This window comes from Purpureocillium takamizusanense, chromosome 9 (assembly GCF_022605165.1).
Source record: "Purpureocillium takamizusanense chromosome 9, complete sequence".
Lineage (NCBI taxonomy): Eukaryota > Fungi > Ascomycota > Sordariomycetes > Hypocreales > Ophiocordycipitaceae > Purpureocillium > Purpureocillium takamizusanense.
In genome coordinates, this window is record NC_063076.1 from 321,791 (window position 1) to 342,366 (window position 20,576).

A 20,576-nucleotide genomic window follows, 5' to 3' on the forward strand; every position below is an offset into this window, starting at 1 on the left:
TGAAACAAAACTCCCCACGGACGGGCCCGTCTGTGATGCACGCGCCTCGGTCCACTTCCTCCACTGTCCCCTAGACTGTAATAACCCCGCCGCGGCAACCCTAGTCTCCATCGTGTTCACGTACAGGCTGGCAGCTGGCAGCTGGCTGCAGCTGTTGTTGCGCCGCCAAGCAGCCCGCCAGGCCAGGTGGTGACGTGTGTAGGTACGTCGCGGTGGAGCCAGTTCGGGCCTCCATAGCCTCCAGCTCGAGCCGTGCCTCCGCCCGACGTCAACCCGCCATCCGCGTTCCTCGCCTCTGCCCCCCCGACACCACCGCGCATCCGACCCTCGCGGCGCCGGCACCATGTCGAGCTCCTTTGAAAAGTCCGTCAAGGGCGCGACCAAGATCAAGGTGAGACGCCATTGACGCCGTCCCTGTCCCTGGAGCCGCACCCGCCGCTGACCCGACCCGACCTGCCCTGCCCGCCCGCCCGCAGAATGCGCCGCCCAAGACAAAGTACATTGAGCACATTCTCGTAGCCACGCACTCGGGCGATGCCGGCGTCAGCGAGGTCTTTCGCGCCCTGCAGCACAGGCTGCGCGATACCACGTGGACCGTCGTGCTCAAGAGCCTCATCACCGTCCACCTCATGATCCGCGAGGGGTCCCCGGACGTGACGCTGGCCTTCCTGGCCAAGCACCGCAACATGCTCTCGCTGGACCACCTGTCCGATGGTAGGCGCGGTCTTGGCCCCGCGGGAGACGAGGTTCCCGGCTGACCGTCGAAGCGCAAACGCAGGGCCGCAACATCCGCCACTACGCCGCCTACCTCTCGGAGCGCGCCCGCTCGTACCGCGACACCCACACCGACTGGGTGCGCGCCTCCGAGTCTCGGCTCGAAAAGGTGACGGTCGACAAGGGCCTCCTCCGGGAGACGGAGAGCGTCCAGCGGCAGCTCGCCGCCCTCGTCAAGTGCAACGTACGACCCCCAGGCCCCTACGCACCCGATGCCCGCAATCCGCTCACAGTCGCAGGTGCTCGAGACGGAGCCCGAAAACGAAATTACAATTGCCGTGTTCCGGCTCCTGGTCATGGACCTGCTGTCTCTGTTCCAGGTGCTCAACCAGGGACTCATCAACATACTGGGTACGGCCGTCGCTCGTGCCCGGCGACCCAATCGCTGACCAGACCGCAGGCCACTTCTTCGAGATGTCCCAGACGGATGCGGAGAGGGCTATGGAAATCTACCGCACCTTTACGAGACAGACGGATGCCGTGGTCCAGTACCTCAGCGTCGCTCGCCTGCATGAGCACCACACGCGCGTCGAGGTGCCCAAGCTCAAGCACGCCCCGGTCAATCTAGGCCGCCAGCTGGAGGACTATCTCAAGGACCCCGACTTCGAGATCCACCGGCGCCAGTACCTCGCCGAGCAGGACGCCAAGAAGAAGGGGTTCAAGACGAGCAAGCCCAACAAGCCCACGACGGCCCAAGACTTCCCCGAGCCCTCGCCAGCGTCCAACAACCCGTTCCCGACTGCCGCCGACAAACCGGCGTCCAAGCCGCAGGCGAACAAGGGGCCCGACCCGGACCTGATTGACTTTTTCGATTCGATAGAGCAGAACCAGACGCCGATGCAGGTCCACCCGCAGCCGACGCAGGCGGCACAACCAGCCATGCCGTTCGGCAACGGCTTCGCGCAGGCGCCGCAGCAGGTCACGCAGCAGACGGGCTTTGTCGATCCGTGGCAGCAGACGTTTGCGCCGCAGCAGATGCAGCCCCAGCAGCAAGCGCAACCTCCGCAGCAGTTCCAGCTCCAGCCCAGTTTTACCGGCGCGGGCTTTGGCGGCTTCACTCCGCAGCCCCAGGGATTCCAGCCCGGCGCCCTGGGGCCCATTCCGCAGAATACGATGGCGGACTTTGGGGGCTTTCAGCGGCAGCAGCAGCCGCCGCAGCAACAGCTGCAGCAACAGCAACAGCAGATGCCGATGATGAGTCAGCCGACCGGCCTGCAGCCGATGCAGACGGGGACGAACCCGTTCCGTCAGTCGATGCTCGCCCAGCAGGCGGGCAGTCCCTTCGGCTCACCCGCCGGCACGCCGACGCTCAACCGCCAGTCCACCAACCCGTTTGCGCGGTCGTCGCCCCAGAACAGCTCCTCGCCCTTCCAGCCTCAGCCGGCGCCCCTGCAGCCGGCGCCGACGGGGACGAACCCCTTTGCGCGGACCCTGCCATCCCCGGATCAGCAGGGCCTGCAGCAGGGCCTGCAACAGGGCTTGCAGCAGCAGCAGCAGCAGCAGCAGCTTGCGCCGCAGCCGACGGGCACCACCAACCCATTCCGCCACGGCGCGTTTGTAAACCACGCGACCGGCCTCGGGTGGCAGCACAACCAGGCGCCCATCGGGGGTGGCCTCGACCACTTGGCGACGACGCCCGTGTTTCCACGGCCAGCGCAGCAGACGCCATGGCAGCAGTAGCGGGCCGCTGCCCCCCCAGTGTATGTGTTTGGATCGCATTCAGCGAGGCGTTGGGACAGATTGTATGTTACGCGAGCCGATGAGCAGCCTTTTTTTCTTAGACAGTAGCTATGCGGAAATCTTATTGACCGTGACTCGAGTCGCCCCATGTGCAAATGCCGTAACGCCTGTAGACCCCCAAAACGCCGCATCATCACTAAATGCTCTATCCATAGACCCTCTCCCATGATGCGCCCCGGACAGACAGACAGCCATTCAGACGTCGACCATGGCCGCCTCGCGCGCGCCCGCCGTCGAAATCTCGCGGTCCACCTTGTCGTCGGCGACGAACACGCCCAGTCCCGAAAACGCCTCGAACAGCGCCCGCGAAATGTACTCGTCGGCGCTGTACCCGCCCACGCGATACTCGTCCTTGGAGCGGATCACGTCGACCCACTCGCTGCGGTAGCCACCCAGGCGGTCCTCCGAGAGGTCGACGCGCGAGGGTGCCAGGTCGAGCCCGCCAAAGGGGTCATACGGCTTGCCATCGTCGGCAGCAGGGCGCGTCTTGTCGCGCAGGCCGCGGATCGACAGACCGGCACCCGCACCGCCGGCGGCGGCAGCGGCGGCCTGAAGGGCGGCCTGGGAGCGCTGCTGGCCGCGCTTCTTGAGCAGCACGCGGTCGACGACCTCGCCCGCGTGCCCGACGTCTGCGTTGGCGAGCGAGTCGAGCATCTCCTCGCGGAAGCGCGCCGCGCTGGCCCGCTCGTCGGCGTCGTCCCGCAGCTCCTGCAGGCGGCGCTGGCGCGCGGCGTCCTGCTCGGCGGCGAGGCGCTTCTGGCGGGCCTCGTCCGACTCGCGCGCGAGGCGCCTGTTGCGCTCAATGTCGGCGCGGTGCTGGGCCTCCCACTCGGCGAGCTGGGCGTCGGCGCGGGTGCGGGCGTCGGTGGTGCCGTTGACGAGGTCGTCGGTCAGGCACTCCACCATGTAGAGGTAGTCGTTGTAGGCGTCGAGCGTCTCGAAGTCGTCCTCGACCTTGTTGAACACGTTGGCGACGCGCCGTCGAATGTCCACCTCGCGCTCGACCTTGAGGTCGCCGAAGAAGGCCTTCTTGAACCCGCGCAGCCGCAGCGTCTTGTTGCACTCGGCGTACGGGCACTGGTTGGGGCCGTCCTTGAAGATGCGCTCCATGCACGTCTTGCACATGAGGTGGTAGCACTCGGTGTTGACGCGGAACTCCATGTCGGGGTTGAAGTAGCGCGTCGTCTTGCACACGGGGCACGTCTCGTCGTCGACGGGCGCGGCGCCCGAGCCGTGGCGGACCGAGAGCCGCGACATGGCTGCTGGCGGAGGACGAGGAGCGGGCAGCGGAGGAGGTGCTCGCTGGTTAGGCGTGGATGCGGTGAAGTGAGGTGCTCCCCAGATGATGGCTTTATCGATAAAGCTTCTGCTTTGTCAGCATTGTCCCTCCACTAGAACCCGCCCTCGCATTCCATCGACTCTTTCCTGACGAGACCACAGGACAACATGGCTGACATCAAGGGTACGTGGGCGCCGAAGCCTCGCGAATGACTTTGTGCTAACTTGATTAGACCCCAGCCCGGCCGAGGAGGCGGCCGCCCGCGCCCGGGAAGCCGAGGAGCAGGCCGCCCTGCCGTACAAGTGGCAGCAGACCATTGCCGACGTCGACGTCACCTTCCACGTCCCCGGCAACATGAAGTCGCGCGACCTCGTCGTCGAGATCAAGAAGCAGACCCTCTCGGCCGGCGTCAGGGGCCAGGACCCCATCATCAAGGTATGCCGCCTTCTCTCCCGGCTCCTTTCCACGCCCTGCCTAACAACACCAGGGCGACCTCCCCCACGCCGTCCTCGTCGACGACTCCACGTGGACGCTCTCGACCAACAGCGACGACACCAAGACGGTCGAGATCCACCTCGACAAGGCCAACAAGATGGAGTGGTGGCCGCACGTGGTCACGTCGGCGCCCAAGATCGACGTCACCAAGATCCAGCCCGACAGCTCCAAGCTCAGCGACCTGGACGGCGAGACGCGCGGCATGGTGGAGAAGATGATGTTTGATCAGCGTCAGAAGGAGGCTGGCCTGCCCACGTCGGACGAACAGAAGAAGATGGACATTTTGAAAAAGTTCCAGTCACAGCACCCCGAGATGGACTTTTCCAAGGCCAAGATTAACTAGGCAGTATAATTACACACTTTTTGGGACGTGCCAGCACCCTCTCGATCCTCATCTTGACTCGAGGGCCAGCGCGGCGCGTTCCAGCAAGGCGTTGAACTCTCTCACTTGGCGCAGCATGCCGCCCGCGGCGCTGGCCGAGCTGGCTTCGTCGACGACCCGCGCGAGGAGGACGTCTAGATTGCCTAGGTCGGCTGCCTTTTGCGCTGCGCGCGACAGCTCCGGCGCCCCTTGCCCCTGCTCGACCGCGAGGTCGATGTCGTGCATGAGTGTCGAGGCGTTGATCCGTCGCTACGCCGTCAGCTGCGTACGCAAGTGGATGTTGTCATGGCACTTACCGACGATGCCTGGCTTTCAGATTCGTGCTTGACACGGATCGCGTCCATCCGCAGTGCGACCTGTTCTCTCTCCCCTCTGAGGCGCAGTATCTCGTCACGCAGGGACAGCTTCTCCTTCTGCGCCTGACGCACCTGCTTTCGTAGCGAGTGCCAGTGATCCAGGTGTGTGGCCTGCCCGGTCAGCCGCTGCGCGTGCGCCGGTGCGACGGAGACTTACATGTTGCAGCAGCCGCGACTTGAGCTCCTCTCTGTAGGCCTCAATGGCACGCATCTTGATGCGGTACTCCTTCTTCTTGGCGTTGTCCGCCCCTTCGAGGAGCTGCTCGAGCTGCGCGAGCGTCGTGGCGATGACCTCATCGCACACCTGGGCGAACACGTCGACGACTGTCTCGCCGCTGCGGTTGGCAAAAGGGATCTCCGTCTGCAGCGGGTCCGGGTCGGAAGTGTCGCGCCGCTTGTGGTTGACGAAGCGCTGCACCGTAATCTCAATGGCGTCGCCGTCCTCGGCATCGTCGCCGCCGTCGTCCTTGGCCGGCCTTTTGCGACGCGGCGCTTCTGGCTTTGCCTTGGGTTTGCGCGCCGGCTGCCTCTGCTTCGCAGGGCTCTTGATGGGTCGGCCGCGCTGCCGGGACGTCGGCGCCTCCGCCACGTCTGCGGATCCGAGCTCGGGACTGCTAGTGAGTCTCGGTCTGCGCAACGCGTCGGCCGCCTCCACGGCGTCAATCTCCACAGCCGGCGAGTCGTCTTCGGACTCCGGCTCGGGCGGCATAGCCTCGTCGTCCGCCTGCCGCTCACGCACTGGCTCGTGTAGTTCGTCGTCTTCGGGGATTGTCGGTACGGATCCGATGCCGGACCTGCGGACACTGCTCCTCCTCGACTTGTCCAAGAGAGGCGACGACGAGGGTGCCGCATCGTCTGTGCTCAGCGCGCCGAGCAGTCGCGTCGACGAGCTGGCCGCGGCGCTGAGGGGCACGCTCCTGCGGCGTCCGCTGCCGGGCGCATGCGCAGGACTCTCCTCGACCTCCTCCATGACCGACGGCACGCGGGTGCGCACCGGCGACATGACGCTCGGCGGTGCCGGCAGTGCCTCGAGCTCGTCGGCGTCCTGCGGTAGCCTGCTGCTGGACCGGCGAGTGGACGCGCTGCGCACCGAAGGCGGTCTCGCCTGCCCGTCAGATTCCTTAGACGTGCTGAGCAGGTCGTACGGGTCCCTCGCCGACGGCGCAGACTTGGCCGAGCTCGACGACGGCTGTCCATCCCCGCGCTTGCGTTTCCGCCCAGACGAGGTCGGCGTGCCATGGGCAGAGCTAGAGGCACCGAGGCCCGCGATGTCAAGGCTAAACGATTCATCGCCGACGTTTGTGCGCCTGCGATGTTAGCAGCTGCTCGAGGCGAGGGCTGGGCTGTGGACTCACTGGGCGCCCCGAAGGCGCTGGTTCAGGCGGTCCGCGCGCGACTCACCCACTGTGCTGTCAGCAGTTTTTCTACCGAAACGCGATCCGAGAAAGCACGTACCTGCGGCCATGGTTACGATGGACCAGCTGCCTATCTCATGCACTCGGAACACACGACGCGGTAATGAACCGCCGGTCGTGCTGTGTATACTGTAGTTGACGGTGGGACGCGTGGTAACGCGTTTAGTGGTGGGGTGGCGGGCTTAGGTGCTGCCATGGCCTGCCCAGGCTGTGGTCAGTGCCCGGCCGCCGCACCCGCCCAAGCCCCATTGGCTCAGGCAGTGATGCGCTGCTACACTAGCATCGAGCAATCAGCCCATGCGACATTCACCTTCTCAGACGCACAAACGTCGGTGATGAAGTTTACTCTTGACATCGCGGGCCACGCTTGCGCTTCGTAAAGTCATTGTCAATTTCAACATGTTTAGCCTGCCTTGCGCCCCCAACGCCGCCAGTCTATGGTATCATTCTTTGTACAGATCTTGCCGTACATCCGTCACCCCTCATCCTGCTTTCCCCGGAGCACCCACTGCTGCTGCTCCTTGTCAAAAACGTGGCTGCAAGCGTTAGCCGGCGGCCGGGCCGTGTCAAAGGCGGGGTCAGGTACCTGTGATACTCGGTGTTCATGAGGGCTGCCGTGCCGTACTCGGATTCGAGCATGTCCCGGTATCGGTACGGGATCTTGGCATGCACGCCCTCAAACGTCGTCTCCCTCAGGGGATACAGAAACGTGTCCTGCGCGGTCAGTGGCCAGGCCCACGCGCCCCCAGACGGAAACTTACTCGAAACTCGTGCTCGTTCTTGTCGTACAAGACGCCCTCGCCCGCCTCATGCCCCGGGTCGTAGCGTGCGGCGGTGATGTCGATGTACAGGCCCGACCCCATGTCGACCCAGCGCGCATCGATGAAGTTGAGGTAGTCGTCCTTGCCGCGATACGTAAAGTGCGGGTTAACGTCGAGCAGAAAGTACCGCCCCTTGGCCATGCCACCGTACTTGTAGTAGTAGGTGGTCATGTTGTGGTAGGCGGCCAGGTAGTACATGTCGGCCTCGGTCACTTGCACGTCGGCGTCGAGATCCCAGGGCATGACCCGTTTCCCCCACCACCACCCGAGCAGGCTGCCGTGCATGAGCCACGTCTGGACGCCCAGCTGCTCGAGAGTCGCGAGATACGTCTGGATCAAGACGCGGATGGTGTTGCGGTGGGACTCCTCGCCGAGGATCTCCTTGAAGAAGCGCTGGTCGTAATGTGCGTGCTCCCTACACGGTCAGCGACAGGGACGGGGTGCCAGGCGGTGAGGCGTACGGAGCTTCCTCTGGATACGTCAGTCAGCGTGGGTTGACCATGCGTTATGCGGCCCGCAAACTTGCGCGTTCATGCGAGCTCAATGCTTACTGAAATATTTGGGTCGCACGTATCGCGACTCGTCGTCGGGAACCATGTCCCTGCGCGCGATTGCCTCGACGCATGGCAGGGCTGACCCGGCCGCCAGCAGCAACCTGGCGCAGACCAAGGCTCTCATCGTGTCCGTGGCAGCTCACACACGACGGGGCAGTCCCTGGTGTTTCGAGCTTCTCGCGCAGACCGAGCGGGCTAGTCCCATCGATTCGATCCGGGTACGGCCCTACGTCGCAGCGATGCCGTCCAGATTGCCGTGCTAGATGTCGCGTTGCCCGAGTGCCGCAACGATCAAAGAATGTTGATCGGCCTGGGGCCCAAGGGGGGCAAGGCAAAGAGTGGCGCGCGATAAGATGGACGCGCGTAGTGTCTGGACCACATTGTGGGAGTACGTAACTATACTGTAGGCAGTGTAGAGTGCGGACGGCAGAGCCCAGCCAACCAGGGCGTCCCCACAGTGGCGCCCCATGGGTGCGGGTGCGCCAGCCGCCCCACTAGACAGCGACGTCGAGCGTGACGCAGGTCCAATGTCAACTCCACCTTAGCTCGCCTCGTGTCCTCAACCCCCAACCATCCATTTGCATCCAACATCATCACCTCTTTGCGCACGGCCTCGAGCACGCCGTTCCCGAGCATCAAGACGCATGTCGTAGCGCCTTCACCCTCGTTCTCGAGAAACGCCCTGCGCCCGCGGCCACCATGGGAGCGTGGAATGTATGTGACGGCCGGCCCACGTCGAGGCGGCACGCACGCTAACCGGCATCCAGATCTTCCGCATCCTGGGCGACCTGTCCCATGCCCTGTCGAAATGCATCCTCATCTTCGCCATACACCGGAACCGCTCCGCCGAGGGTGTCTCCTTCATCACGCAGTGCCTCTATGCGCTCGTCTTTTGCACGCGATACCTCGACATCTTTAGGGAGCACTCGGTATGGAACCTGCTCTTCAAGATCTTCTACATCTTCACCTCCTTCTACATACTCGGTGTCATGCAATGGCTGTACCCGCGATCGCGCGAGCGGGAGCTGTCGTGGAAGATGGGAGGCGGCGTCCTGGGCGTGTCGCTGCTGCTGTCGCCATTCATGATGCTCATCTTTGAGCATATCTGGAGCTTCACATCCGTAAGCCCCCCCCCCCCCCCCTCCTCCCCGCCATGGCTCCAGCACGTCGTGCTAACCAAAACAGTGGCTATGGGTCTTCTCTCAGATCCTCGAGTCCGCATGCGTTCTGCCTCAACTACTGCTCCTGCGACAGACGACCGTCCCCACCGTCATCGACTCGTTTTACCTGGTCGCCCTCGGGTCTTACCGTGCGCTGTACTGCCTCAACTGGATCTGGCGTGAGTTTGATGTCAGCGGACACAAGCCCAACGCCGTGTCGGTCATCTTTGGCATCATCCAGACGGCCCTGTACGTCGACTTCGCCTGGGTGTACTACACACGCCAGCGGGTCAAGCTCCGGGGCGGCGGCGTCGTCGATGCGGATGACATGCGCAGGGGCTGGCTACTGAGGCGCATTTTCGGCAAGCGCATTGAGCAGGCCGAGGACGAGGAGAGCACGCCGGCGCTCGGCGACGAGGACAGGGGCGGTCGCCCGAAATGGGGCTCCCGAGGCATCTCGGTGAGCGCCGACGAAGGCGTGCTGGAGGCGGACAGGCACCACCGCGAGGACGCCGACCTGGACACGGTGGACCCGGATGCCAAGATGCGGGACCCCGACGAGCTTGCCCGGGCGCTCGACGACGATGAGGACGAGGCCGGTGCCTCGTCGTCCGCGCCCAAGAAGCCTAGCGTCCCAGGCATACGGAGTGGTGACGAGTGGAACGACTAGGTGCATGCGCTGCACGACGATTGGCGCGCCGCGGCTTTCACCAAGAGCTGACAGGGAGCGCCAGGGATGCGGGCTGATGATCTGCATATCACAGCCAGCTAAGGGTCGCATTTTCACCAAAGCTAGACGCTGAACATGCGCCAGCACTACACATTTTGATTCGTCCATCTTGGATTCAGTCGTACGTTAGCCGGGAGTTAAATGGAAGATCGTAGGGAATTACATGGCGATTGTGTTTATCGGTGCCGTTGCCTAGCACGCTGTGAGGCGGGGTCAGAGTGAAACGCCGTCATGCCTCACGTATGACCCATCGCTTCTGGGGCACAAGGCCAGGGGCAATGCCAAATGTCATTCACTTACGCACAAGGGCCACGACACGTCTTGATGACGTTGACATCATCTCCGTCGGCTCCCGACTGCCATCATGCGAGCGCGAATGACATTCGTGCCACGCCTAAGTTTGAGACAAGCCCAATGCATTTGCGGTTCGCAGCTCCGGGACTGTTGGACGACTGGGGCACGATGGAGAAGATGCGTCATTCACGTGACGAGCAGGAGGCGCGAGGACTGTAGGTTGGCGGTCTCGCAATCGCACTTTACAGTGAACTAGGGATAAAGACTGCGTCGTCGGTTTTCATTTGCGCGATCCGTGTGCCGACAATGCTGATGGGGCCGATCTTGTAGCTCTGCGCATGCGCCGGCATGGACCGCGTAGACTCGGCTCGCCGGAGAACGCACCACGGCCATCGCGTCGCAGAGCTTGGCCAGAAAGGATGCATGGACGGAAACCCCAGCTCGCTACTGTCACGAATTCGGATCGTTGGCTGCCGTCGTTTCGTGCTCGGCAATTTGGCGCCATCAACCCCCGCAGCCCGCATGTGCGGGTGGGGCATCCGCAGTCAACCATGTGATGCCCACCGGCACTAGACGGGCAGCACTCGAGGATTGAGACGAGACAGCCGAGGCAACGTCGGTCGCGCAGTTCGTATTGAGAGGGTATGAAGAATATAGACATTGACAATAACGCCGGGCATCGCCAGTGGCCTGGGGCCGCGTGCCACAACTCCGAATCCAAGAACAAGACGCCGTAGGAACCCGATCATACACAAAAATGAAGCAAGAAAGCACCAGTCACCCGACGAAACGCTTCTCAAACTCGCGGTATAGCTTGGGCGAAATCTCGTCGCTGCTGAGCCCCTCGACCTCGAGCAGCACGCCCTTGTTGGCGTAGTGCTCGAGCAGGGGCTCGCTCGTCTCCTGGAAGCGGCGGAAGCGCGCGCGATAGACCTCCTCGGTGTCGTCGGGCCGCTGGACGAGGGCCTCGCCGGTGACGTCGTCGCGCCCCGGCACCCGCGGGGCGTTGAACGTGGTGTTGTAGACGCGGCCCGAGGGCTCGTGGACCCAGCGGCCGGCGATGCGCTCGAGGATGACGGAGAAGGGCGTCTTGATGGAGACGGCGAGGTTGATGGGGATGATGGTGTCGAGCGTCGTGGCTTGCGCGGCGGTGCGGGGATAGCCGTCGAGGATGAAGGAGGCCGAGGGGTCTTCGGAGGGCTGCGCGCTGCCGCCGCCGTGGGACGCGACGGGCCACGCGCCAAAGTCGTCGAGCTCGCGCGACTCGGGCGCCGTCGTGGCCTCGGAGGCGAGCGTCATGACGGGGCCATCGCCCAGCCAGCCGCGGGTGCGCAGTTCGCCGGAGATGAGGCGCAGCATGAGGTCGTCGGCGACGAGACCGCCCGTCTTGATGGTGTTTTCGGCCATGATGCCTGCGACGGATTAGCAACGGGTGCGCGCACGGGGGGACTCGTTGGCGGGCGCGGGCGTACCGAGCGGCGTGCGCGTCTTGACATTGTGCCGCAAGAGGTCGCCGGTGCTGATGGACTGGAGCTGGGGGAAGCGCTTGAGCAGGCGCTCGCTCTGGGTGCCCTTGCCGACGCCGGGCGCACCGACGAGGATGACTCTTGCGGCCTTGCGAAGCTGCATGCTATGCGGCGCGCCAATCTCGCTCCGGCGGCTGCTGATGACGAGGTCGGTATGTCGATGTATGGGAGCGCTTGGAGGTGAGCGGGAAGAATGCAATGCGCGGGCAGACAATGCGTCGAGGAAGCGATGGCGGGTCCAAAGTGTTGAACGTTGAGCTGGAGATAACGACAGCGGACGCCCGGCCCATGTGGGGAGGGGCAAGCGCGAGCCGAGGACGCCGTGCGCTGAGCGGCAGTGCTGTGATTGGACCCTCCGGCTGATGACGCCAGCAAACAGGGGTGAGATCTGGGGTCGGCAGGGTCCTCAACAGGGGCAGGCCGGTGATGACCACGCACTGTGCTGAGAGTCTTGCTCGTGCGTACAAGACGGTGCGCAGTACACTGTGGCTCTCAACAAGGGATTGTCAGACGGGATTCCTGTCGCAAACACATGCCACGCCAAACATCGTCCATACCCCCCACGTGACCTACAGCGCTGCAAACAATCCGTAACGCAGATACTACCAACTACCATGGCGAGGCAAGTCTGGGTGTCCGTGCTTCGTGTGAGCCAATGATCGCCCAGGCGCTCTCCTTGGCGTGACGATGCCACCTGCAGTCGTGGCCAACGTACCCGTGCCGTTTCGCCGGGATTCGTCGTGGCGTATCATTCCAAGCTCAGGTCGAACAGTCAAACGCGGCAAGTGGCCCAGGTCATGAGCTGGCAGTACTCGTGCCGACAAAGACAACCAGCACAGCCGCGTACGTGGCCGTAGAGACGAGCGTCTCGACGTTGGAGACGCGTACGACAAACGACAGCATGAGCGAAAAGATGAGCACCGCGACCGACACCGTCACCAGGCTCTTGGTCTGCGACGGATGCAGCGTCATGATGATCATGGGCACGACCAGGAAGACGCCTCCGGTGACGGCCACGATGAAGCGGACGAGGCGGTCGACGGGACCCGACACCGCCCGGGGCGACTTGCCCTCGGTGAACTCCTTGCCGCGCTCGTGCCGCTCTTGGCGGGAAAAGGCCAGGTGGGCGGGCAGGTATCTCATCATGGCGGTCCGGAGCGGATCGACTCGGCCGTCTGCGTCATGAAAGTACGAATAGTGCGACTCGAAGGGGTCGCCAAAGTCCGACTCTGATTGGAGGTACTTTTGCAGCAGGAGCTTGCGATGCGGCACTTCTGCTCTCTCCACGCTGGCCTTGTTCCTCAGGAACTGGTAGTCTCGGATGGCGGTCGCTGAGCAAAGACGTCAGCAAAGTTCCATCGACGTATATGAGGCGCCGTTACCGTATTGCTGCAGCTTGGCGGCTAGGTCCTCGACAACATCCGCGGACGCCTCTCTGTCTCGCTGGATGCGGCTCTTGATGCGCGCCAGCTGGACTTGCAGGTTGACGATGTTGAGCCGCTGGAGGAACTCGAACCGGAGAAAGTGAAAGTCCTCCTCTTCGTTGAGGGACCTGGTCACGTACTCGACGAGCCTCTTTTTCTCATCCATGACGTGCGTGCTGAAGCGGTTGACGGCGCCAGAATCGCGATGCGGGTGATGGCGACGACAGTGAGGCAGCCGAGGCGGCAACTGCTTGCACAACCCACCAGATTTCCAATGGACGGGCCGTTCCGCTTCAGCTGAGCGCGGCAGCAAGAGGGGTGTCGTCGGGCGCACCAATCCTGCCTATGGCGCAGGCTAGCCTGGCTCACCAGTGCAGCGCCATCCTCAACACGCGCGCGCGACATGTTCAGTGTGAAGAAGCGGCGAAGTAGACAAGAAATTCCGCCCGACCTCACAGACGTCTCTCGAACACCGCGAGACCAAACTCTGCAAGGAACGCCAGTTTGTCTGTATAGCAATCGCAGAGTCGCCGTGATGGACTAGAGGTCTGCTCATGGTCTTGGGGGCTAGCCTCCAGGGCTGGGCCAGAGGACGATGTCCTGCGCCACCGTTGGTCGCACAGGCGCCCAGCTGAAAGCATTGCTGCGTCCAGCTGGGTCGACCTCCTCACATACCAGAATCGGCTGGAGCCTCGTGAAGCGAGTAGTAGGCCTTTCTCATCCTTCCGACGCGATTCCTTGGGCACAGGGACCCTTTACGGCTCTTCACGAACCGCACCCGAGGATTGCGTCATTCGAGCAAAGGGGCGGTTCGTCGTTACACGCACTTTACACACATCATGGCCACGATCGACCTCCCTCCTGATCCCTACCAAGCCCTGGGCGTGTCCAAGGATGCCAACGTACAGGAGATTAGGTTGGCATACCGGAAGCTGGCCGTCAGGTGCCATCCAGACAAGTTTCACGACCCCCAGATCAAGGCTCAGAAGCAGGATGAGTTCCACAGAGTCCAGATGGCGTACGAGCTGCTCTCCGATGATCGCGAGCGAGAAAAGTACGACAACCTTGTCCGCCTAGCCGAGGTGAGAGGACAGCGCGCAGGACATGCCGGAGCGACAGGGCAAACTGGTTCTAGAACTCGGAAGGTGTGGGACGACGTTGGCAAAGGGTCGCGCTCCGAGTCGCGTCGCTCCGAGATGGACAGGCTGGCTGAGCATTACGCACGGCAACGCGTCTCCAGGTCGAGGGCGAAAGCCACGGACGAGCCGTCACTTGTCAGCCAGGCTTCGGCTGGCGCGGCGGAGCGCTCGCCGCCCCGGCCTGCTGCCAGCCCGGCCGAAGGAGGTCAGCCGGGTGCCCGCGGCCATTCGCGCGCGCGCTCGGACGAGGGGGGCTACAACCAGCAGTCGTCGAGCGAGTTGTTCAACAAGCGCAAATCGGATCGAAGAAGATCCGGTGGCGCCTCGCCTCCGTCCTCGTTCCGCCAGCCGCGGGTCGTCTCTTCCTCCCCGGTGAAGGGCGAGTCGACAGGAAGCCGCTGGAACCGTTTCCGCCGATCGTCCGCCCCGTCCAAGCCGCGTGGCACCGCATCGCGGGCGGGCTCGCACGGCTCCCCCACGTCTATGCGGAGCGTCGGCTCACAGATTTCGCAGGAGGACATGGACAAGTTCGACTACGTCCTGCAGGCCATGGAAGACCTACTCGATAAGCACATCAAGAGACTCCGCGGTCGGTTTCTGCGGAACCTGGCCAGGTCGGCCAAATCGCACAAGAATCAGTGCAGGGAGGCCCTGACCTCGCTCCAGGCGACGGTCCTGGAGCAATATGAGCACAACGGCACCGGGCGCGCTGATGCTGCGGATGCCGAGGGCGATGGTAAGCAACGCCGCGAAAAGCGCCAGCCGTGCCACGATGCTAAGCCGTGCCCATCCTAGACAATGCCCGTTATCGACTCCTCCTGGACCTCTTTGACGAGTTGCGGCTGGAGCTGGCCGACTTTAGCCAGCACGACCTGTCGAAGCCGGGGGCGGACTCGTACTGCGCTCTCTTTTGCGGCAGGATCAAGTTCTTCGCATCGCGCCTAAGTCTTTACGGGGTCAAGGCGAGCAAGCGCGAGGAGACGACACGGCATGGCGATGCCGAAGCCGAGTCAATGGGCGTCAATGGCCCCAGCGCTTGTTAGCCTTGCGTACGGCACAATGCGGCTTTGAGCGACCCACGATGGAGTGGAGTCGACCATGTCCGAAGCCGGGCCATCGGCGCCGGCAGATTGTTGAAGAAAAATGATGTGGAGACGGGCGCTTTCCTTCTTTATTCCCGATGCCGCACCAACGTCAAACGAAAACCGAGATCCGACATCCCACCACGATGCGCACCAGCCTCTCGTGCGACGCCTGCAGGTACGGACTCCCGAAACAAGACACGGGCGAGGTGACGCCGGCTTACTCTTCAGGCGGTCCAAGGTCAAATGCGTCCACTCCGGCGACCCGCCCTGCCGGCGCTGCGAAAAGTCGGGCATCGCCGACTGCGCGCTGAGCCGTCCACGGCCCGCCCGCGGGAGCGTGGACGAGGGCATCGGGCGGAGGAGGCTCTCACGGCCGTCGAGGACGCCTCTGGCCGCACGTCCATCTCGCAAGGAGAATGCCGTTGCGCCCGGCGAGCCAGACAGGGCGGAGGTCGAGGTTGACGCGCACATTGAGCGCCTCCCGACCAACGTCGTGCTCAAAGCCGTCAACGTCTTCATCAACAACTTTCCGGAGCTGGCGATCCTGCATCTGCCGACGTTCATGAAGGAGTTCCAGGCCACGCGCTCGGCCGAGAGCAAGGCGCTGCTCGGCGCCGTCCTCGCCGTCACCAAGGCGCAGCTGGCGGTGCTGTCGGCGTCGTGGGCCGACGAGCTGCTGCCCCGCGAGCGGTACGCCTCGTACGCGCGGGAGATGCTGTCGCGCTTCATCCTCGAGCCGCCGAAGCTGCAGGTCGTGCAGACGCTGCTCGTCATCACGCTGCACGAGTGGGGGTCGCGCGACTTCCACAAGGCCTGGGTCTACTGCGGCATCGCCATCCGCATCATGCAGGCGCTGCACAGCCTGCGCGTCGCGCCGTATCCCCTGGACCTCACGCCGGAGCGCCAGGACGCCGTGTCTCTCGCCATCGAGACGCGGACGTACTGGGCCTGCTTCGTCATGGACTGCATGGTCAACTCGGGCACCTACAACCCGCCCATGCTCCCCATGTCGGAGATGGAGAAGCTCAGGATTGCCCGCCCCCTGAGCGCCGTCGAGTTTGCCTTTGGCCCGGACATCCCGCCGGAGGCGGTCGGCGAGCACTCGCTGGCCGGGCGGGCGACCGGCACCCTGGACGTGACGCAGAGCTTCGAGATCCTCGTGGGCGGGTTCGACATCTGGACGCAGGTCATGACCTTCATCTTCAACGACGGCCGCCGGGCCCCGGGCATGTGCGCGCCGCAAAACTGTCCCTGGGTCCCGACGTCGCCCTGGTCGCAGTCGCGGAGCCAGCTCGAGGCGTGGCGCGCCGGGCAGCATCGCAAGCTTCACTTCCCCAACAACACCGTCGCCATCCACATGACCCTCGGCTTCGGCGAGACCTTTGTGTACCTGAACCTGCTCTACTACGTCAGCACCCTGATGCTTCACCGCGAGTACTTTCCCTTCCTCCCCACGCTGGAGATGGAGCCCCAGGGACCGGTCGACCACCCGCGGCTGGAGGCCCCGGCGCCCCACGGCTGGTGGGAGGAGAGCGCGCGGCAGCTGTTTGGCGCGGCTGAAAACATTGCGCGCGTCCTGCACGAGGCCTCCGAGTGCGGCGTGCATCTCGTGACGCCCTTTGCAGGGTTCTGCGCCTTCTCGGCAGGCTACATCTGCTTATACGTGTTCCGGTTCCCGCGCATGAACCTGAACCGCAGCCCCGAGGCGGAAGCGTGTCTGCAGATGTGCCTGAGATACCTCGAGGAGTTTCGCCACGTCTGGCCCATCGCCGACGGCTGGGTAAGTTGGACACGCACCAACCCGGGAGGACGCGCGCGCTGACAGACTAGATCAAAACCATACAGCAAGCCTCGCTCCTCTACGAGCGCGCGGCCAAGGACCGGCAGCGCTACCGCGGACGGACGCGGGACGACTTTGACACGCTGCACCAGTCGATACACGAGTTCCGCGTCGTCGACCGGTCCGGCGAGCACAACCGCGAGATTGACGGCGCCGAGCGCGCCGCGGCGTCGACGCCGTACACGCCGAGCCACCGGGACACGGGCACGCTCCTCAACCAGCTGCTGGCCGAGGTCAGCAGCAACCTCGACGAGCAGGGCGCATGGTCACAGTGGTGGCCGCCGCTCGAGCAAGTGGACCAGTCGGGGTCCATGATTCTATAGTCTAATGTCCGCCGTCATGCCTGCGCCATGCGATGCTATCGAGTCTATACCCGTGCCCACACCCTGCCCTCGCGCCTGAAGCGGAGGGCGACCATGAAGATGATGCCCACGACTGACGTTGCCCCCGCGTAGTACGCCGCCGGTCGGTACTCGGTCACCTCGGGCCGTGCCGCCAGCGCGTACAGCCGCGACGCGATGGGTGTGCCCTGGGTGGGCGGTCAGCTGGGCTCTCGCGTAGGCTGGGTGCGCACTCACGAAGAAGAAACCAAAGAACCAGCTCGCCCACATGATGGGCAGCACGCCCATGGTGTTTTCCGGCCCAAAGACGGCGCCCAGGCACGTCGGGAAGAGGCTGAAGAACGAACCGCAGCCGATGCCGTTGACGACGGCAAACACCGACAAGACGCCAATGGACGAGGCAAACGGCCAAATGGCGAGCGCGCTCACCCCACACAGGAACAGCGAGATGATGAAGCTGTTTATGGGCCCGACGACGGAGTCGGCGGCAAACCCGGCAAAGATGCGGCCGACCGTCGAGGCGATGTTCCAGACGGACAGGGCGATGATGCCGGTGGACGACGAGGAGCTGACGGCCCGTGCGAAGATGGGGATGAAGTAGGGCGGGATGAAGAGCGGGAAGCAGGCGATGGCCGAACCCACGAGGACGATGAGGAACTCGGCGTCTTTCCAGCGATGCCACTGCAGCTTGGGGATCGAGGGGCCCGACGACGGCGGCTGGCGGATGCAGCACGCCGCGGGGAGGCATATCGCCCACAAGAGGAAGCCGAGGATCCGAAAGGTCCAGCCCACGCCGACCTCTTGGACGAGCTCGTTTGTCGCGACGCCCATGACGGCCGCGCCCAGCGAACCGCCACCGAACACGACGCCCGTTGCCAGCCCGCGACGCTTCCGGAACCACTTCAGGGGGGCGGTCGAGCAGGGCTTTGCGTGTTAGCTCGACGCCGCATAGACCGAGAGGCCACTCACCAGGATCGTCAATCCTCCTCCGACGCCAAAGAGAATGCCGTGCGTGACAAACAATGCCCCCAGGTGACCCGGAAACCAGCTCGACAGAAACTCGCCGAGCCCCAGCAGCGCAGCGCCGAGCATGGCCGTCTTGCGGTACCCGAACCGCCGGATCGCCTTGCCGACGAAGATGCAGATGGAGCACATGAAGGAGGTGGCCAGCGACCCGACAAACGTCAGCGACGTCAGCGATATGCCGCTTTCGTCTGCAATCCTCGACTGCAGGATGCCCCAGGAGTAGATGACGCCCATGTAGATGAAGAGAGACGAGGCCGAGGCGGCCACGACGATCCACCCGCGCCAGCCGTCGTGGTCCTCCCACTTGGGCTCCTCATGTTCGAGAGGCGTCTCCGAGCCGGCCGAAACCTCTTTTTCTCCAGCCATTTTATCTGTCGCTGTTTTTTCATGACAACAAACAATGCAATGCAAAGATGGCCGTTTTGTATTCTCTTCGCGGCCCACTGCGGTCCAGGTCGGGTCTGAGAGCCGAGGGCGTAGGTTGACATGGCCCGTCGACATGATGCTCCACCGCTCGGGAAAGCCAAAACCGATCTCCAACGGCGGCGCTCGTAGGTGCACCTCACGACACGCGACACATGGGCGATTGCAATCGGATTTCGACATGGTCTCCAGGTTGATAAATATCAAGGGCCCGTTCCTGGCGCAGCGTTGCAGTGCAGCAGTCCCACCACCCACGCAGGCACATCACGCATCGCAAGACACGCTCCCGCAGAGACGGATACAGCAAAGCAGGATACAGCAAGCACAAACACACCAACACCATTGTAACACGACATGGCTCCGCACCGGGACGACGACACCCCGGTGCAGTCCGGCAAGCCGCACGCCGAGCACCTCCTGCACCGGTCGCTCGTCATGCACCCGTCCATGGTCACGTCCGCCAAGGGCACCCACTTGACTCTGAGCAGCGGACAGCGCATCCTCGACGCCTGCGCGGGGGCCGCGGTTGCGGTCATCGGCCACGGCAACGACGAGGTCCACGATGCGCTGCTCGCCCAGGCCCGCAAGGTCAGCTACGTGCACACGCAGTCGTACACGACGCCCGTGGCCGAGGAGCTGGCCGACTTCATCCTGCAGGGCAGCCCGCACGGCCTGGAAAAGGCCTTCTTCGTCGGCAGCGGCAGCGAGGCCGTCGAGTCGGCCCTCAAGCTCGCGCGGCAGTACCACTACGAGCGCGGCCAGCCCGAGCGGCTGCACGTCGTCTCGCGCAAGCAGAGCTACCACGGCAACACCATGGCCACCATGTCGGTCTCGTACAACGTCGCCAGAAAGGTGCCGTACCAGGGCTTCGCCTACCCGCACGTGTCGTACGTGACGCCTCCCTACGCGTACCGGTACGGGCTGGCGGGGGAGACGGAGGCGGCCTTTACCGCGAGGCTGCTGCGCGAGCTCGAGGATGAGTTTCTGCGCGTCGGGCCGGACACGGTCATGGCCTTTATCGCGGAGACGGTCATCGGGGCCACGGCCGGGTGTGTGGCCCCGCCCAGGGGCTATCTGGCGGGCGTGCGGGCCCTCTGCGATCAGTACGGCATCCTGCTCATCCTGGATGAGATCATGTGCGGCACGGGCCGGACGGGGACCTTTTTCGCCTTTGAGCAGGAGGACGTCGTGCCGGACATTGTCACGGCGGCAAAGGGGCTCGGCGGGGGCTACGCGGCCATTGCCGGCATCTACGTCCGCGGCAGGGTCATTGACGCGCTGCGCCAGGGGTCCAAGGCCTACAACCACGGGCACACGTACCAGGCGCACCCGATATCGTGCGCGGCGTCCCTGGCGGTGCAAAAGATCATCCGGCGCGACAATCTCGTCTCGCGGTGTCGCACCATGGGCAAGGTCCTCGAGCGTCTCCTGCGCTCGCGCCTGAGCGACCTGCGGACGGTGGGCGAAATCCGCGGCCGGGGGCTCTTCTGGGCGGTCGAGTTTGTCCAGGACCGCGAGACGAGGGAAACGTTTGACCCGAGCGTCGGGTTCGGCAACCGCGTCCAGCAGGAGGCGTTCCGCAGGGGCGTCGCGGTGTATCCGGGCGCAGGGACGGTCGACGGCGTGAGGGGCGACCACGTCCTCCTTGCGCCGCCGTTTACCGTGACGGAAGAGGAGCTCGAGACTGTGTGCAGGGTTCTGCGAGAGGCAATCGAGGCGCAGGAGGCGGCGGTGGCTGGCATGGCGGCGTGAGCAGGCGCGGGTTCATCTTG

General features: G+C 64.1%; 12 protein-coding genes across 15 annotated transcripts; 6 read left to right on the forward strand and 6 right to left on the reverse strand.

Annotated features, from left to right (window-relative positions):
* Positions 1–274: 274 nt before the first annotated feature.
* Positions 275–2,570, forward strand: JDV02_008902 (uncharacterized protein). Of its 2 annotated transcripts, XM_047990533.1 has the most exons (5): positions 275–391; positions 477–714; positions 768–958; positions 1,014–1,125; positions 1,175–2,570. In XM_047990533.1, exons 1-5 carry the CDS (start codon positions 344–346, stop codon positions 2,452–2,454), a joined length of 1,869 nt encoding a protein of 622 aa, XP_047846540.1. In that variant the 5' UTR covers positions 275–343; the 3' UTR covers positions 2,455–2,570. The 2 variants fall into 2 exon arrangements, with proteins under 2 accessions (XP_047846540.1, XP_047846541.1); XM_047990534.1 differs by having other exon boundaries at positions 284–714; positions 1,014–2,570.
* Positions 2,521–3,820, reverse strand: TFB3 (TFIIH/NER complex subunit). The gene has a single exon (XM_047990535.1). It carries the CDS (start codon positions 3,769–3,771, stop codon positions 2,710–2,712), a length of 1,062 nt encoding a protein of 353 aa, XP_047846542.1. The 5' UTR covers positions 3,772–3,820; the 3' UTR covers positions 2,521–2,709.
* A 128-nt stretch (positions 3,821–3,948) lies between these two features.
* JDV02_008904 (uncharacterized protein) lies at positions 3,949–4,868 on the forward strand. The gene is made up of 3 exons (XM_047990536.1): positions 3,949–3,976; positions 4,026–4,228; positions 4,281–4,868. Exons 1-3 carry the CDS (start codon positions 3,961–3,963, stop codon positions 4,629–4,631), a joined length of 570 nt encoding a protein of 189 aa, XP_047846543.1. The 5' UTR covers positions 3,949–3,960; the 3' UTR covers positions 4,632–4,868.
* JDV02_008905 (uncharacterized protein) lies at positions 4,565–6,585 on the reverse strand. Of its 2 annotated transcripts, XM_047990537.1 has the most exons (5): positions 6,482–6,585; positions 6,382–6,430; positions 5,184–6,333; positions 4,967–5,137; positions 4,565–4,919 (listed from the first exon to the last, which is right to left on the reverse strand). In XM_047990537.1, the coding sequence occupies exons 1-5, from the start codon at positions 6,489–6,491 to the stop codon at positions 4,680–4,682; spliced, it is 1,620 nt and encodes a 539-aa protein (XP_047846544.1). In that variant the 5' UTR covers positions 6,492–6,585; the 3' UTR covers positions 4,565–4,679. The 2 variants fall into 2 exon arrangements, with proteins under 2 accessions (XP_047846544.1, XP_047846545.1); XM_047990538.1 differs by having other exon boundaries at positions 5,184–6,430.
* Positions 6,586–6,800: 215 nt separating this feature from the next.
* MNN4_1 (mannosyltransferase) lies at positions 6,801–8,212 on the reverse strand. Of its 2 annotated transcripts, XM_047990539.1 has the most exons (5): positions 7,814–8,212; positions 7,724–7,733; positions 7,203–7,677; positions 7,028–7,155; positions 6,801–6,977 (listed from the first exon to the last, which is right to left on the reverse strand). In XM_047990539.1, exons 1-5 carry the CDS (start codon positions 7,938–7,940, stop codon positions 6,917–6,919), a joined length of 801 nt encoding a protein of 266 aa, XP_047846546.1. In that variant the 5' UTR covers positions 7,941–8,212; the 3' UTR covers positions 6,801–6,916. The 2 variants fall into 2 exon arrangements, with proteins under 2 accessions (XP_047846546.1, XP_047846547.1); XM_047990540.1 differs by having other exon boundaries at positions 7,028–7,677.
* A 176-nt stretch (positions 8,213–8,388) lies between these two features.
* Positions 8,389–10,102, forward strand: JDV02_008907 (uncharacterized protein). The gene is made up of 3 exons (XM_047990541.1): positions 8,389–8,530; positions 8,584–8,937; positions 9,002–10,102. The coding sequence occupies exons 1-3, from the start codon at positions 8,516–8,518 to the stop codon at positions 9,644–9,646; spliced, it is 1,014 nt and encodes a 337-aa protein (XP_047846548.1). The 5' UTR covers positions 8,389–8,515; the 3' UTR covers positions 9,647–10,102.
* A 260-nt stretch (positions 10,103–10,362) lies between these two features.
* Positions 10,363–11,782, reverse strand: ADK2 (Adenylate kinase 2). The gene is made up of 2 exons (XM_047990542.1): positions 11,473–11,782; positions 10,363–11,412 (listed from the first exon to the last, which is right to left on the reverse strand). The coding sequence occupies exons 1-2, from the start codon at positions 11,627–11,629 to the stop codon at positions 10,778–10,780; spliced, it is 792 nt and encodes a 263-aa protein (XP_047846549.1). The 5' UTR covers positions 11,630–11,782; the 3' UTR covers positions 10,363–10,777.
* A 539-nt stretch (positions 11,783–12,321) lies between these two features.
* On the reverse strand, positions 12,322–13,116 carry JDV02_008909 (uncharacterized protein; the record flags this gene model as incomplete). The annotated part of the gene is made up of 2 exons (XM_047990543.1): positions 12,322–12,857; positions 12,909–13,116. 2 exons carry the CDS (start codon positions 13,114–13,116, stop codon positions 12,322–12,324), a joined length of 744 nt encoding a protein of 247 aa, XP_047846550.1.
* A 673-nt stretch (positions 13,117–13,789) lies between these two features.
* JDV02_008910 (uncharacterized protein) lies at positions 13,790–15,132 on the forward strand (the record flags this gene model as incomplete). The annotated part of the gene is made up of 2 exons (XM_047990544.1): positions 13,790–14,825; positions 14,885–15,132. 2 exons carry the CDS (start codon positions 13,790–13,792, stop codon positions 15,130–15,132), a joined length of 1,284 nt encoding a protein of 427 aa, XP_047846551.1.
* Positions 15,133–15,317: 185 nt separating this feature from the next.
* JDV02_008911 (uncharacterized protein) lies at positions 15,318–17,337 on the forward strand (the record flags this gene model as incomplete). Its single annotated transcript, XM_047990545.1, has 3 exons — positions 15,318–15,349; positions 15,403–16,954; positions 17,005–17,337. 3 exons carry the CDS (start codon positions 15,318–15,320, stop codon positions 17,335–17,337), a joined length of 1,917 nt encoding a protein of 638 aa, XP_047846552.1.
* Positions 17,338–17,381: 44 nt separating this feature from the next.
* Positions 17,382–18,747, reverse strand: JDV02_008912 (uncharacterized protein; the record flags this gene model as incomplete). The annotated part of the gene is made up of 3 exons (XM_047990546.1): positions 17,382–17,543; positions 17,593–18,279; positions 18,325–18,747. 3 exons carry the CDS (start codon positions 18,745–18,747, stop codon positions 17,382–17,384), a joined length of 1,272 nt encoding a protein of 423 aa, XP_047846553.1.
* A 411-nt stretch (positions 18,748–19,158) lies between these two features.
* On the forward strand, positions 19,159–20,556 carry JDV02_008913 (uncharacterized protein; the record flags this gene model as incomplete). Its single annotated transcript, XM_047990547.1, has 1 exon — positions 19,159–20,556. One exon carries the CDS (start codon positions 19,159–19,161, stop codon positions 20,554–20,556), a length of 1,398 nt encoding a protein of 465 aa, XP_047846554.1.
* Between the last annotated feature and the right edge of the window lie 20 nt (positions 20,557–20,576).